The sequence below is a fragment of the Exophiala dermatitidis genome (assembly GCF_000230625.1).
Source record: "Exophiala dermatitidis NIH/UT8656 unplaced genomic scaffold supercont1.2, whole genome shotgun sequence".
Classification (NCBI taxonomy): domain Eukaryota; kingdom Fungi; phylum Ascomycota; class Eurotiomycetes; order Chaetothyriales; family Herpotrichiellaceae; genus Exophiala; species Exophiala dermatitidis.
Window position 1 is genome coordinate 1,496,692 of NW_008751647.1, and position 14,119 is coordinate 1,510,810.

Genomic DNA, 14,119 nt, shown 5'->3' on the forward strand with positions numbered 1-14,119 from the left:
GCCGAGCAAATGGACTTTCGACACAGCTGCTATTGCATATGTATTTCTCAGAAATCAAGAAGGATGTCGGATGTTAGAATGGAAGCCACAAAAATTCTTCAGCTCAATGTCCTAACATGAAGGATACACCCAGTGGTCGAATTAAACTGGTCGTTCCGAGATCTCCATCATCAAATAGTAGTCAAAAAGCCCTTCCTTCACCTCTGTTCTGCCGGTGAGTTTCCGATGCCGGTGATGCCGTTACAGACGGACCATCTTTCTGCTTGCTGTTCTTGGTCCTCTTTTCTTTCGTACCCGCCTGTCCATTTCCAACCACTTGTTTTCCCGTGCCAGAGCGCAACAGCGGCACATCCCCCTCTTCTTGATCATTGAGTCGTCGTCCTCGTCCTCGCTTTTCTTTCTCCGAAGCAGTCACGGTCCCACTTGCCATCTCCAATCCCGCGCCACTACCAGTCCCAGTCCTGACAGGGCTTGAATTCCCAGCAGCATCAATTTGACTGCCGCGCGCAAGTCTGGGACCCTTCCCCAGCTCTCGCCACACGACCAAGACGGCCACATAAACGACCCAGACCAAGGTCGCGATGACACCGTAGACAATCTTGGGCGCCGTGGACCACTGTGGTGGACGATGAGAGGCGAATTGAAAGCCTAGGTCGCCGTTGAGGATGCCGACAGTCAACAAAATCCGACCTAGCCATAGGTGGATGTGGGCGAGGTGGATGAGCCGGGGGAACCAATGGTATAGTCGGTGATTGAGGACTTGGAAGACAGGTTGTAGACCGAGGAGGGAGAGCAGCACTAGGCCGATGATGGGGTGGTAGGATGTCAACTGTTTTGCATGTGCCGTGCGATTAGTATTGTGGATATTCTTCAATGAAATAGAGAAAGAGACAAGATAGAGGATGGTTCGAGGAGAACAATAAGAGAAAGAAAGGGAACCGGCCTGAGGGCTGTTCGTGGAGCCACGAACAGAGACAAGGCTAGGAGAAAAGAGAGGATCGATAACTGCCAAAACGAAGGACTCAATGGCAGCGTGGTTACTGTGCAAAACGTTCAGATCTCTTCGAACTTCAGTCCACATACATGATCTGTTCTTCTTGCCATCCATATCCCCAAGCCGGCCGCAGTCGCAAAGACGACATATGCAAAGCCCTGCAACGCTGCGTGAATCCAGACGATTTGGGCTCGATAGTTGCCGATGCGGACCAGGATGCCTCCGAGAGGGAAGAAGACCAGAAACGCACTCGACGCCAACACAGCGTGTGCGATGCGAATTTTGTTGAAGTTGGTCGGCAAGTCGGCTGGGGTTTTCAGCGACGATGCCCAGTCGATCCCTGCATTGCCCGAGTCAAGCTGTGCAGACTCGGTCGCCGTCGCTGCTGATGCAGGTGCCGATATTTTAGAGTGCCACCATCTCGAGCCTACCGGGTCGGAGGGTGTTGGGATGAATGGAGGATGGGCGACAGCCAGAGTAGCTGTGGCATAAAGACGTTGAAATCGTTAGCTACAGTTTGCTTGCGACCCACAGAAATGCTATGTGGTTTCTGACATCAATCGAGATGAAGTTGACTGAGGGATTTGAGATGCTTGGGATAGGACTTATTGTACGTGCCATTGGTAGGTTTGGCCGTAAAGAGATCTCGAGCAGAGGCGCAACTGAACGTACCGGATATTGTGAGAAAGAAAAGCACAGAGGGTAGGTATCGGCGGCGAGACATGACTGTGGTTTGGATTATTGGAGAGGCTGTGTTCCTGGAGTGATGGGATCTTCAAGTCTGGAAAACGTCAAGCGATACCTTTGGGACCAGAAAGAACGACGGAACATGACCAACTCGGGAAGAAAAGAAATCAGAAACGGCCCGGACAAAGAATGAGATATGGTCTTCGAGATGATAGAACAGTATCCATGGTTTGCTTGATATCCGGCGACAGCGGCACATGTCCACGATCGGTTTTGTTGACATGGTCAGCTTGAGCAGTGTGTTGTTCAGTTGGAATGTGGCAGACATCCTAGGCAACATTGACCATGGCCAGCATTCCGGTAAAGCTTCCATGTAGTGTTCCAAGAGTAAACAAGTAGACTGATGATGAAATAATATAATATTTGATTTTAGATTCGAATTGCTTGCGGTCCGTATGAAACCAGATATAGTGCCGCTTGTCCTCGTCGTTAATCGTTAATCATCAGGTCGTATACGGTCATCAAGCATGCATTCTGGAGTTGTAATAGGCTGGAATACCCAGCTCCTTGAGGGATACCATCTTACAGAGTGACTTGATCTGTCACCTGTCCGTTCTTTGCCCACCACTCAGCCCAGTGGACGACCTTCCTTCCCCTTCGCGCCTCCTCGGCGGCAAATACCACTGCATGACTCAGTATGATTTCGGCCAGATCACAGCCCACGATGTCGCGTTGCGCCTGCGCAACGCTCATCGTCCCTTCGTCAACATGTTGTACGGCGCGGACGAAAGCACCAGCAAGACCCCAGTCACCACCGCCGTGGCTTTTCTCGACCTCTGGAGCTTGCTTCGGGACATTATGTACTATCGTCTCGCCGGTCGCGAAAGTGTGCACGGTAATGGTGTGCGAATCGTAAGTGATTTCGCCCAGCGAACCATATATCCTGCCTCGGCGTTCACATTGTGATTGCGTCGGATAAGTCATGTGGAAAAGCGCTCTTTTCGGCCCACGACCCAAATCTTGCCCGGCGACAGGGTCCTCGTCCCATTCCATGGTGACAGTCTGGTCGTCGACCACGTCGTTGTCGGCTTCGTACACACATCGTCCGTACCATGCCCTACTGGCAATCGTTTCATCCGGCGTTATGCCTCTATCGTAGTCTTCGCCGAGCTTCTGCGTGAGTCTCGCTTCAGCGGCATCCCAGCCCTTGCACGAGACAATATCCTCGATTTCAGGGACGACTATCTTCAACGGCCAGCCGGTATCTCGCTCCTTTCGTAGCCACCGGTCGCGGTAGATCTTCTTCGCCGAGTATATACATTCTGGCTCCGCGGGACATGAAAGACAATTCGTAGTGGCAGGACCTGCGAGTTTCGGCTTTCTGGCCGGCCTGAAATGTGTGATGGCTCCAGTACTTGAGACCGTCGATGGCAGATGTGGAGTCTCTCCCGTGAGAGGACTGGGAGAGCAAAGCAACCAGAGAATAAAATCAATATCGTGGCAGGACTTGGTCAACAATGAACCGACGCCCTCGGGCGTTGTTCGCCGCCAATTTCCGCGGACATAGGAATGGGCAAAGTGCCACCACCCCACGGGTTCGGTATGCTCGATGGAAACGATCTCACCAATAGCCTTATCGATGGTCAACAGTCTGCGTAGCAGGATATTGTGTGGCGAATATCGCAGCACGTGTCCGATGGAGACCACCTTGGGAGGATATCTTGAAAGGGCCGCTGATATGGATAGGCAATCGGACAACGAGAGGGCCATAGGTTTCTCGCAGAGAATATGGAGGTTGAGAGGCGCGATTGCCCGGATGATCGGAGCATGGGTTTCGTCAAGGGTGCAGATGAAGACGCCTGTAATGGGGATATAGCCAGGCTGGATATCTCCAGCCTTGTCCGCGCTGTTCCTCCGCCGCGTCTCCCACTCGACCCATTCTTGCCAGCCCGGAAAAGACTGATGCTCCTGGGGTTGTCCTTCACTGCCCCATATGTATCGCTTGCCAAACTCTTGCCGTTTGAAGGGGTTGATCTCTGCTATGGCGGCGATGGACCCAGATGTGGAGGCTTCGACAGCGCGGGCATATGCATGACCCCGAGATCCTGCGCCGATAACAAGGAATTGCGGAGGATGGGGAGGCGGTGCAAGAGAGCCCATCTTGAAGACTCTCCTTATACAAGGAGTGAGGAATGTAAACGAGCGAAGGGCATCGTGGAGGATCGAGTTACTGGCTATGCAGCGGGCTGTGGAAAAGTCACAACGATGTGGCTGCTCATTCAGTTCAAGTTATCGAACATGGTAACTCGAACTCCGAAATGGCAGCCTTGTTATTGGCTGACCTCGTGGTAACACAAGCGGTCCAAGTTCAAGTTGTACACAACCAACCAGCCACGCCCGCCGAGTTTTGTTTATGGGTGGCCTGGACAAGTTCTGGTTACAAACGTAATCTTGGTTTGTGAAACAGCTGTAGCCATAGCCATTGTGCCCAGCAGTAGTATTGGTCTGGCGGGTGGTCCACTGCATGGCCAGTTGTCCAGGGTTCAAGTTGGGCAATGCTGCAGCGAACCTCCTGGGCCAATGCATCCATCCTGAGGTGCTGGCCACGACCACCCTGTGTCCGGCTGGGCAGCATACCTCTATCTGGGACTCTTCATGCAAAGCGGGCTGTGGCGTCGTCTTCATTGCCGCGCGCCGTGCGAGCATGCTTCTGGCGGGGCGGCACTTCGAAAGGAGTGTTCCTTAACCACTCTGACCTGCCTAAGTGGCTGCAGACATCCTTAACATCGGGCAGGCCGGCCCATGATGCTGGAGCTAAGAAGCTGGAAGGATTTTTTGCAACCGTCATGGGCTCGCCCGATCCCTACGGTAGGCAGCTGAATGGCATGGGAGGAGGGATTTCTTCACTCAGTAAAGCCATGGTGGTTTCTCGCTCGACCCGGTCAGATGCCGATGTGGACTATACATTCTTCCAAATTGGCGTGAAGGATGGACGACTGGATATGGCCGGGAACTGTGGCAATCTGACCTCTGGGGTCGGGCCTTTCGCGCTGAATGTTGGGCTATGTCAGGGATCCCTGGAAACGGGGTCTCGAACTCCTCCTGAGGGCGAAACTCAGCCTATCACCATGAGGATGCACAACACCAATACTGGGAAAGTTATCCAGGGCGACTTCGAAGCATGTTATGTCAATGGAAATTGGCAATATCACGAACTAGGAACGTGCTCGATTGACGGCGTTCCCGGCACAGGGTCAACAATTACTCTCTCGTTCCTCGATCCTGCTGGTTCCAAAACTGGAACTGCATTACCGACTGGCAACGCAATCGACGAGATCAAGCTTGATGGAGACGATGGAGTGATCCAGGCGTCGCTGGTCGACGTCAGCAATCCGGGCATCTTCATCGATGGCAGGGACGTAGGTTGGAATGCTGATGCTTCCCCTGAACATCTCAATGCGAACCACGAGCTCTTGGCCAAGCTGGAGACGATTCGCCGACGCGGGACTGAAATGATGGGCCTTGATCCCAATATCAGCAGCATCCCTAAAATCGTGCTTCTGTTTCCCCCTGCCCGGGAAGGAGTCGACATTGTCTGCCAGGCGCTGTCAATGGAACAGGCTCACAAGGCCGTTCCCGTCACCCTCGCACTCAATCTGGGTGTCGCCTGCAAGATGGATGGCACGATTCCTTCGAGAATGTCCAGACATTTACATCGGTCTAACACGGTCATTGGCCATCCTTCCGGCACGCTGGAGGTTGGCGCCTCGATCGAGCCTGGCAAGATACAAAGCGCCCGGTTGACCAGGACCGCTCGATGTCATATGGATGGCTATCTCAACCACCTTGCTGCCGAGGAGCAAGCATTCCCGTGATCGGATGCCCGGCTTTGCAGGAGCAGAGAGCGTCGTTAATGTGCAGAACTGGGTATCCCTGGACCGTCACCGAGTTTCCTTACCATTTCGTGCCCACCACCGCGCGTTTTACATTTGAGGCGTACTTTCTTCAAGCCTACCATGCCACGAGACACTAGTCACCCGCTGCACTGAAGAGCGCCGCATCCACAGCAAGACTTAGAGAGACCTCTGAAGAGAGGTAGTCCGAGGCTGTATCAACCCTTAGTAAGCATATTGGAAAGGTGATGTCATGCACTGCGGAGTGCGCTCAACGCCTCGGACCTCATCCAAGTACTATATTAGTTATTAACAGACCGTTACAAGCACCCCTCCATGTTCTCTGCAAATCGCATAGATACCACTGCTTCGCAATTGACGACAAGGTGAACTTCTCGTTCTCCTTCTTGTCATCGCGTGGGGAAAGAGCGACTGGAACTTCAAATACCATTCCGTGCATATCCAGCCGGCGCGTTGAAACCGGTGACTCAGTAGTACTCAGCTCCTCTCACAGTCTTGATTTACGGTTGCTTCGAGAACAAAAACAAAGCGCACAATGGCTACCACAGAAATCGGCATGGGCGCCTGCTGCATCTCAGGAGCCGTGCACGACGGCACACCCAGTGGACATGAAGCCACAGTCGGCGGACTACCGACATACATCGCCGAACCCAGCGATAAGTCGAAATCGAAGACTGTCGTCTTCATCGTGGATATCTTCGGGTGGAAGTTCAAGAATGTCCGTCTGCTGGCAGATCAGTACGCCAAAGCCGGATTCTACTGCTACATCCCGGACGTGCACGAGGGGGACTCGTTGCCCATTGAGTTCCTGCAGAGCGTCGAGCCGCCACTCAAGGTCAAGGAGCAGGAAGAACTACTTGCCAAGGCGAAAGAGACAGTCGACGTCATGGCCACGCTGGGCCCTTGGCTAATGCGACACCGTGAGAGTGTTTCAGAGCCCTTGATCTCCGGATTCATCGATGCCGTCCGCGGCATTGAGGGCACCGGCAAATTAGGAGCCATCGGATTTTGCTGGGGTGGCCGCTACGCCATCCTTCAAGGCCATGCTCGCAAGATTGATGATCGTGGTGCCGCAGGTCAGGGCCCGAAGCCAAGCGGCGGCGTAGATGCTGTCTATGCCTGTCATCCGTCTTTGCTGTCGATCCCTAGCGATCTGGAGCCCGTGGCAAAACCCGTAAGTCTGGCTGTTGGCGAAAAGGATTCCATGCTAGACTTGAAATCAGTGGATCAGATCAAAGAGGCCCTTGAGAAGACCGGCGTCCCTTTCGAAGTCAAGATCTATAAGGGCCAGGTGCATGGGTTCGCGTTGAGAAGTGATTGGAGCAGTGACGAGGATAAGAAGGCCATGGATGATGCCGAAAAGCAAGGCATTGAGTGGTTCAACAAGTACCTTGCCTAGGTGTGCTAGAATGCTGCTCAAGTCAGGAAATTGAGAGTGTGGAAGGGAGGTGAGAAAACAGTATGCTAGTATGTGGTACCAAGTCGTCCTTCCAACCGGCGGACACCGTCATTACGGGTCAATGCTGACAAAAAAATGGCAGCTTTTGCCCTGTCGTGGATGCTCAATGTCACATGTTAGCATAAGTTCATCATCGAGACGCAGCCTGTGAGCTGTTGATTCTGTTCCCCAAAAAGCTAATCGGTTGCGTATCCCTTCGGCCTTCTTGTCACCCCAGGATAAGCCTTTGCAATCACCCAAGGCTCGCCGCTTGTTCTTTGCTTTTTTGTTCTGTCCTCAATACTTGAGTGCATGAGACCGTCAAAGTGGCACAGCTACCGTCCATAAGCAGGCCCTCATTTTGTGGACTATGGTAAGCGGTTGACAGTGGGTGATGGGTAGGCTGCTCATCAGACCACCGAACACCGTAGTTCTTCTGATCGTGTTGTGTCACCGATCGTGCACGCTCGTACTCGCTTGGAAGGAGGATAAGGTCGACTGGCCCAATGGCGGAGCATCCAACCTCGCCCCCAAATAGGTACCGCGACCAACTCAGTCGGCTTGAGCATTCAAGCCGCAGCACGACTGTACCATACGCTATTAGCAGTGCACTGGCAAGATTCCAGAGGCCAGCCAGGAAGGCTTGACAGAGTTTACCAGCATTAAAAGTTGCGCCCCCAGGATGCCAAGTACTGATAAGCTTCTTCTCCACTATTGGCTGCTTTTCCCCGGATTCTGCTGTGGAGGTTGCCATACTTCAGGTTCAAGTCATCGAGAACATGGATGCTGGCAAACCAGATGTCGTGGATGCTCCATCTCTCATGATAAGGAGGCGCGTTCGCTTCGGCCTGTCGTTCACAACGAAGCTGGCCTAGAACCCCTGGTTCTCCTCGAACAGGCTGTCGGCCGCAGTATCTTTGCATGCTCGAGCTTCCAGCGACAGAAGGGTGGGATGACCGTACAAACCTGACAAAGTCGAGGGCGCGAGATCACTGGGGTCCTTCTCCAAGTCATGTCTGTGGGAGGAACCCGGGATGGTCCCAGGCTCTGAAGCGAGATGTAGCAGAGCCCTTATAGCGCACACATATCCCTTGTTCTTAAGAGATGGAATGCCCAACCGAGCGTCAATGCTTCCTGTTGTCTCAAGTCTTCTCAGCGAGCCGACCCAGGCAGAACACCTGCTCCTGAACCCACCGTGCTCGACCGTCTCTAGGCAACTGTAGCTGCCTGAAATCCTCTCATACGCAACAATGCCGGCGTGGAATGCCGACGATCTAGTGGCCCCCGACTGGCTCAACAATGGCGATAATGCCTGGCAATTGACAGCTGCGACTCTCGTGGGCTTGCAGTCTGTGCCAGGTCTCATGATCATGTACGCAGGTTTGGTGAAGAAGAAATGGGCCATCAACTCTGCTTTTATGGTCCTATATGCCTTCGCGGCGGTCTTGATCTGCTGGGTGGTGTGGGCTTACAAGGCCGGGTTCGGGAAGAAGATGCTGCCTTTCGTCGGAGTTCCCGGACCTGCGGTGGAGATGAACTATGAGTTGATCCAAGCCAGCCTACCGGCGGCCGGCTTGACGGCAGCGTACCCCATGAGTACAATGGTATATTTTCAATTTGTCTTCGCAGCAATCACTGTTGTCATTATCGCTGGAGCCGGACTGGCAAGGATGAACTTCCTTGCCTGGATGGTTTTCGTGCCGTTGTGGGTCACCCTCAGTTACACGGTCGGAGCATTCAGTATCTGGGGAGGCGGGTTCCTGTACCAGATGGGCGTTCTCGACTATTCCGGTGGCTATGTCATCCACGTGTCATCCGGGACCGCAGGATTCGTCATGGCGTATTGGGTCGGACCACGACATCCGCGCGATCGTACCGAGTTCTATCCCAACAATGTCCTTCTTGCACTTGCTGGAGTAGGACTTCTTTGGCTAGGTTGGAACGGTTTCAACGGAGGTGATCCATATACAGCCTCACCCGATGCTGGTGCAGCCGTGCTTAACACCAACGTCTGTACTGCTATGAGCATGCTGACATGGACCGCCCTCGACTTGATCTTCTTCAAGAAACCAGCTGTGATCGGAGCCGTTCAGGGCATAATCACCGGTCTGGTTGCAATCACGCCGGCTGCAGGGTTCGTTGCGGGGTGGGGTGCAATCATCATCGGCTTTTGTTCGGGGACCATACCTTGGATAAGCATGAACATTCTCGGAAAGCAGAGATGGTTCCTTGAGTTTAGTGACGATGTAGTCGGAGACTTCCACACACATCTGGTTGGCGGCGTTGTCGGCGGCTTTCTGACAGGCTTGTTTGCAACAAGTGAAGGGACGGCTGCTTTCGCTTTGAGCCCAAGCGGTGGTGCAATTGATGGGAATGGTCGTCAGGTCTGGCTCCAGATTGTTGGCTTCCTCTTCGTTATCGGCTGGAATATCTTCTGGACCAGCGCTATCTGTCTCTTCATCAAATATGTCTTGAGAATTCCACTTCGATACAACGAGGAGCAGTTGCTAATTGGCGATGGTGAGGTTCATGGCGAGCTGCCATACGCCTTCTTCCACGACGGGCGACATGATTTCTCTATGACCTACCGGCAGCCTGCCAAACGCGCTGATGAGGAACTAGGAGGTGTCCTTGAGGGACAGCATATTACAAGGGATGTTAGCAGCGAAGAGGGACTCGGCGGCGGAAATGCTGCAACAGCATCAAAGCCAACGAAACAAGCATAACATATCCGAGCATGGTCAGACTATGCACGTCCAGCAATGCGGTGTAGACGAAGTTTGTATCGGAAGTTTGCAGATCTGGCTTGAAACTCCCGATTGCGAAGGGACTGTCACTGTTCGGTAACAAATGTATTAGGATCGCATGTTTCAGCTGCAATTAGGTTGTCAGTAATGTGGATGGTTCTCCATGTACCGCAGGTTTGAAGCGCGTTCTGGCCTTTTTGCTGATTTTCAGGCTACCAAGTATCACAAGGAGAAATTCCACAATGTATTACACTGCATAATGGGCAGCTCCATCGTACCTACGACGTACATAGGCCGCCGGCATGGTGAGGAGTGAGAGGCGAGGAGAGAACTTGAAGCTCAAAGGCAGTGAGGCTGAAGTGACATCACAAACACGCAGCCTTGCCTTGGCGGCACTTTACGCGTCTATTGGCAAAAGCTGGTGTGACACGACCGTTTAGGGAGCTGCCTGCCGCGTTTATCTGACAAAGCGCGTCCCTGCCTCACCTGCTGATAATAACCAACGCAGCCATTCAGATGCACTGCCAGTGGCAGCCTGCGGTTTGTAGAAGCTATCAACTTTTCTTTTCTACCACTCCACTCTGTGACCTTTAGAGTTCAGAGTACGCGACTATCGGCGCAAGCAAGGCACTGCGCTGCTCTGCTTTGTTGTTCCACCTCCCCCTCTCAAGACGCCCTAATCTCAATTCTTTCAACCACCATGTCGAATGCCACGTATCGGTTCGGTAAGTCTGACTCAGCCCTATTTGACATAAATGAACATAGTCCTACACTGTGAATCTACATTTGCCCACCTCCGATCTAAGACAATCTGTGGCACTCCTCAGCCATCAGCTTGAGGAACACCGCTGCTCTCCCGCAATGGTTTCGGGCATCCACTCATGCTAACGGAGGGCAGAGTTGGCCAAAACCGGCCGCGCAAAGTGCCAGGCTTGCAAAGATGCCGGGCCTAAGATTGAGAAGGGTGAGCTCAGACTGGGCACACTGGTGAACATCCAGGACCACTTCACCTGGAAATGGAAACATTGGTAATGTTGCAGATCGGACCCTTACCACGGCACATATTTACGAGTGTCTAGGGGCTGTGTTACACCTGCTCAGGTCAAAAACTTCCAAGACCAAGTCGGCCCGTTAGAAGACCTTGATCTTGACGAGGACTTGCCAGCAATTCTGGATGGCTATGATGAATTGCCCCCGGAAGCACAGGAGAAGATCAAGTTTGCATTACAGCACGGTCACGTTGCCGATGAAGATTGGAAGGGCGTAAGATTTGCATTTCCGGACTTTCACCCTAGCCCCTTCTAACAGTAGCTGTTCCAGGACCCCGAACTAAATCGGCCAGGCCAGAAGGGCATCCGCAAACGCACTCCAAAGAAGAAAAAGAACGATGCTGAAGGAGACGGCGAGGCGGGCGCGGATGCAGAGGAAACACCCAGCAAGCCCAAAGCGAAGAGGACTGGCACAAAGAAAGCCAAGGCGGGACCGGAGCAGGACGAAGATGACCTTGCACTTTCACCGCCACCAAAGAAGAAACAGAGAAGCCGCAAAGGGAAGACCGAGGATGACGAGGAAGATTCCGAGCCGGCCCCACCTCCCAAGACATCTGGGACCCGGAAGCGGAAGGCTGCTGACGAGAACATCGAAGCGGCGGAGGTTCCAAAAGTGAAGAAGTCCCGAGCCAAAAAGGTCAAAGCAAAGGAGCACGAGGCAGCGGAGGACTCGGACCAAGCATTGAACGAACCCAAGGCCAAGTCTAGCAGAAAGACGACAAACCCACCAGCAGCTGGCGACAGCGAAGAGGACGCCCCCAGACTTGAGGCGCAAACTGATGGGCCGAGTGACGCTCCTATTGTCAAACCTGCAGTCAAGGCGAAGAGAGGAAGACCAACTAAAGCGAAGCAAGAAAGCGCTGACGAGGGCGACCTACCTTTGCCATCGAAGTCGAAGAAGACAAAGAAAGTCAAGGTTAAGCATGAGGATGAAGGAGAGGATGTCCTTGCGCAGGAGCCACCTTCGGTCACTGCGGATCTCGACGACGCCGACCTGGAAGAGCCGCAACAGAAGCCAAAGAAAGTCGTCAAGCGAGCCACCGGCAAAGGCAGAGCAAAAAGAAACGCAGCCTAGGTTGTCGGAGTGGCTTATGCCGGAAAAGATGTCTCAAGTCACGAGCTACCGACAGCTCGAACTGGAGTCTGAAACATGCTGATCTGGTTTGCTTGCGAAGCGAGCCGAGGAGCGGTATCCGAGAGCAGGAAAAGCAACCTGCACCAATACCCAAAAAGTTGACAGCGAGTGGCGTTGAGCTTTCACACAAGGATGTGATCCCCCTGTATTATTAGTGAGGATATTTCACAACTCGGTCAATTGCAGTTTTGATGAAAGAGTAGTCCAGTGGCCCCAATCGAATTTGAAGATGTTTGGCCGTGTGATAACAGTGTTGTCCATCACATTTCGAACATCCACAATCTGGCTCAACGCTGTATAGTAGTACAATTCCCAACTCCAAAGGCCGTAGCTCGAATTTTGAGTAACTCCTCGTGTGCCTGCTCCTTGCCCCGATCAGATCCAACCCAGACCAGCCCATACAAAAGCCCCATAAGCACGTTGCCTTTTTACCAATGAATTTTCGCACGTTTAGACAGGAATTAAAACTCGCGACTATCGCCAATGTCACAAACATCAAAGACGCCCGTTTCTGGCAGCCCATGATGAGCAAGGGCTTTTCTCAGCAACCTGGGCGGCTCCAGGACGTCCTCCTCGGTCAAGACCCAGGTTCCCCAATGCATACCGAGGGCCTGTTTACATTTTGTATCGCGAAAGATCTCGACGGCATCGCGAGGGTTGGCATGCATTGGACTCATAATCCAACGAGGCATGTAAGCACCAATAGGGATGAGACCTAGGTCGAAGGGACCGCGGAGACGTCCGATGTCCTTGAAGGCGGGACAGCAAGGGAGAGAAGCATATTCTTGACCCCAGTCGTCTTTGCCTTCGGATTCCTTGGGAACGGTGCGATAGCCAGTATCACCGGCAAAGTAGAGTGATTTGTCGCCGGATTTGACGGACCACGATGCCCATAGGGTCCTGGCGCGGTCGTGGATACTACGGGCGGAGATATGTTGACATGGTAAGCAGGCGATGCGGGCAGTTATAGACTCGGACCCCGCGGCAGAAGAAGAGTTGTTGGGATGTTCACCGACGGGCTCAGTGACCCGCGTGCTGGTGCTGGTTGTTTGTTCGGAAGAAGAACTGTCTACCTCCTTCTTTTCTGGACCGCTGGAGGAGGAAGAGGAAGATGAGGATGGGGTCAAGGTGAAATCCACTTCTTCCCACCAATCCAACTCAGTGCACTTCTCGATTCCACAGGCCTGGAACCACTTCTTGTTGCCCAGTGGCACGAAGAAATGGCATTCCGGATGCAATCTGGCAATCTCCATGATGGTCGGGTGGGAGAGGTGGTCGTAATGGTTATGGGAGATGATGACGGCGTCAATGATTGGGATGTCCTTGATCTGGCAGGGCATCTCGGTGTATCGCTTGGGACCGAGCCAGGAGAAGGGCGAACACCGCGGCGTGAAGACGGGATCAAACAGAACCCTCAACCCGGAGGGAAACTCGGCGTAATAGCATGCATGGCCTAGCCAAGTGGCTCGTAATGAGCCGTTTCCTGTCCGCTCCGACAGAAACTGGGGAGCATGCACAGGCACGGTTGGCGGAGTCGTGTCTGGTGTGTTTCCCTTGCCTGACAATCTTCTCCCTAGGAGGCCTGTTATGATTTGGAAGACCGACAGCATCTGCCATGACGGCCATGGGTTCTCAAACCCGCCGTTCTTCGAGTGCCATGCTTTCGCCTTTGTGATCTCATCTTCGGGCCTTGTCGCCGCCAGTGACGGGGTCGCTATGGTCGCCGCATATAATAGGGCAGCTGTGGAGGAGGTGGACATTGTTCGTAACGGAGAAGCAGCAGAGATTCGAGGCCGGGTGGTACCAAATGCGCCGGTTTTGAACAACAGTTGGCGCAAGAAGGACCGCATGAGGAAGGGAGAAGAAGGGAAGAAAAGGAAACAACCCGAACAAGTCTCCTATTAATGTATGTAGTGTGCCTGTGTAAGACGGGATGCCTCGCGCGCAAAAGATTCCCTGCTGCCTAGCTTCTAGTAGTTCAGCGCGTCAAAATCTCACGGCGCGAGCGAGGTATGAATGGTGGCTTGGGTTTCGTCCGCGAAGGTACAGGGCACGGTGCTGATGGCATTGACTGGGACGGTGATGCTGCTGTTTCTTAAATCCGCAATACGGCCGGACGCGGTCGGACGAAAAACTTCCCGCGCGGCAGCCCTGT

General features: G+C 53.3%; 7 protein-coding genes across 7 annotated transcripts; 4 read left to right on the forward strand and 3 right to left on the reverse strand.

The window, feature by feature from the left end:
- Positions 1-141: 141 nt before the first annotated feature.
- Positions 142-1,718, reverse strand: HMPREF1120_02046 (uncharacterized protein; the record flags this gene model as incomplete). Its single annotated transcript, XM_009156079.1, has 4 exons — positions 142-203; positions 253-829; positions 1,084-1,475; positions 1,667-1,718. 4 exons carry the CDS (start codon positions 1,716-1,718, stop codon positions 142-144), a joined length of 1,083 nt encoding a protein of 360 aa, XP_009154327.1.
- A 545-nt stretch (positions 1,719-2,263) lies between these two features.
- On the reverse strand, positions 2,264-3,841 carry HMPREF1120_02047 (NAD binding Rossmann fold oxidoreductase; the record flags this gene model as incomplete). The annotated part of the gene is made up of 1 exon (XM_009156080.1): positions 2,264-3,841. The coding sequence occupies one exon, from the start codon at positions 3,839-3,841 to the stop codon at positions 2,264-2,266; it is 1,578 nt and encodes a 525-aa protein (XP_009154328.1).
- A 686-nt stretch (positions 3,842-4,527) lies between these two features.
- HMPREF1120_02048 (uncharacterized protein) lies at positions 4,528-5,556 on the forward strand (the record flags this gene model as incomplete). The annotated part of the gene is made up of 1 exon (XM_009156081.1): positions 4,528-5,556. The coding sequence occupies one exon, from the start codon at positions 4,528-4,530 to the stop codon at positions 5,554-5,556; it is 1,029 nt and encodes a 342-aa protein (XP_009154329.1).
- A 574-nt stretch (positions 5,557-6,130) lies between these two features.
- HMPREF1120_02049 (esterase/lipase) lies at positions 6,131-6,994 on the forward strand (the record flags this gene model as incomplete). The annotated part of the gene is made up of 1 exon (XM_009156082.1): positions 6,131-6,994. The coding sequence occupies one exon, from the start codon at positions 6,131-6,133 to the stop codon at positions 6,992-6,994; it is 864 nt and encodes a 287-aa protein (XP_009154330.1).
- Positions 6,995-8,283: 1,289 nt separating this feature from the next.
- Positions 8,284-9,759, forward strand: HMPREF1120_02050 (amt family ammonium transporter; the record flags this gene model as incomplete). Its single annotated transcript, XM_009156083.1, has 1 exon — positions 8,284-9,759. The coding sequence occupies one exon, from the start codon at positions 8,284-8,286 to the stop codon at positions 9,757-9,759; it is 1,476 nt and encodes a 491-aa protein (XP_009154331.1).
- A 721-nt stretch (positions 9,760-10,480) lies between these two features.
- Positions 10,481-11,904, forward strand: HMPREF1120_02051 (uncharacterized protein; the record flags this gene model as incomplete). Its single annotated transcript, XM_009156084.1, has 4 exons — positions 10,481-10,505; positions 10,679-10,808; positions 10,860-11,043; positions 11,101-11,904. 4 exons carry the CDS (start codon positions 10,481-10,483, stop codon positions 11,902-11,904), a joined length of 1,143 nt encoding a protein of 380 aa, XP_009154332.1.
- HMPREF1120_02052 (uncharacterized protein) lies at positions 11,240-14,027 on the reverse strand. The gene has a single exon (XM_009156085.1). It carries the CDS (start codon positions 13,812-13,814, stop codon positions 12,426-12,428), a length of 1,389 nt encoding a protein of 462 aa, XP_009154333.1. The 5' UTR covers positions 13,815-14,027; the 3' UTR covers positions 11,240-12,425.
- Positions 14,028-14,119: the final 92 nt, after the last annotated feature.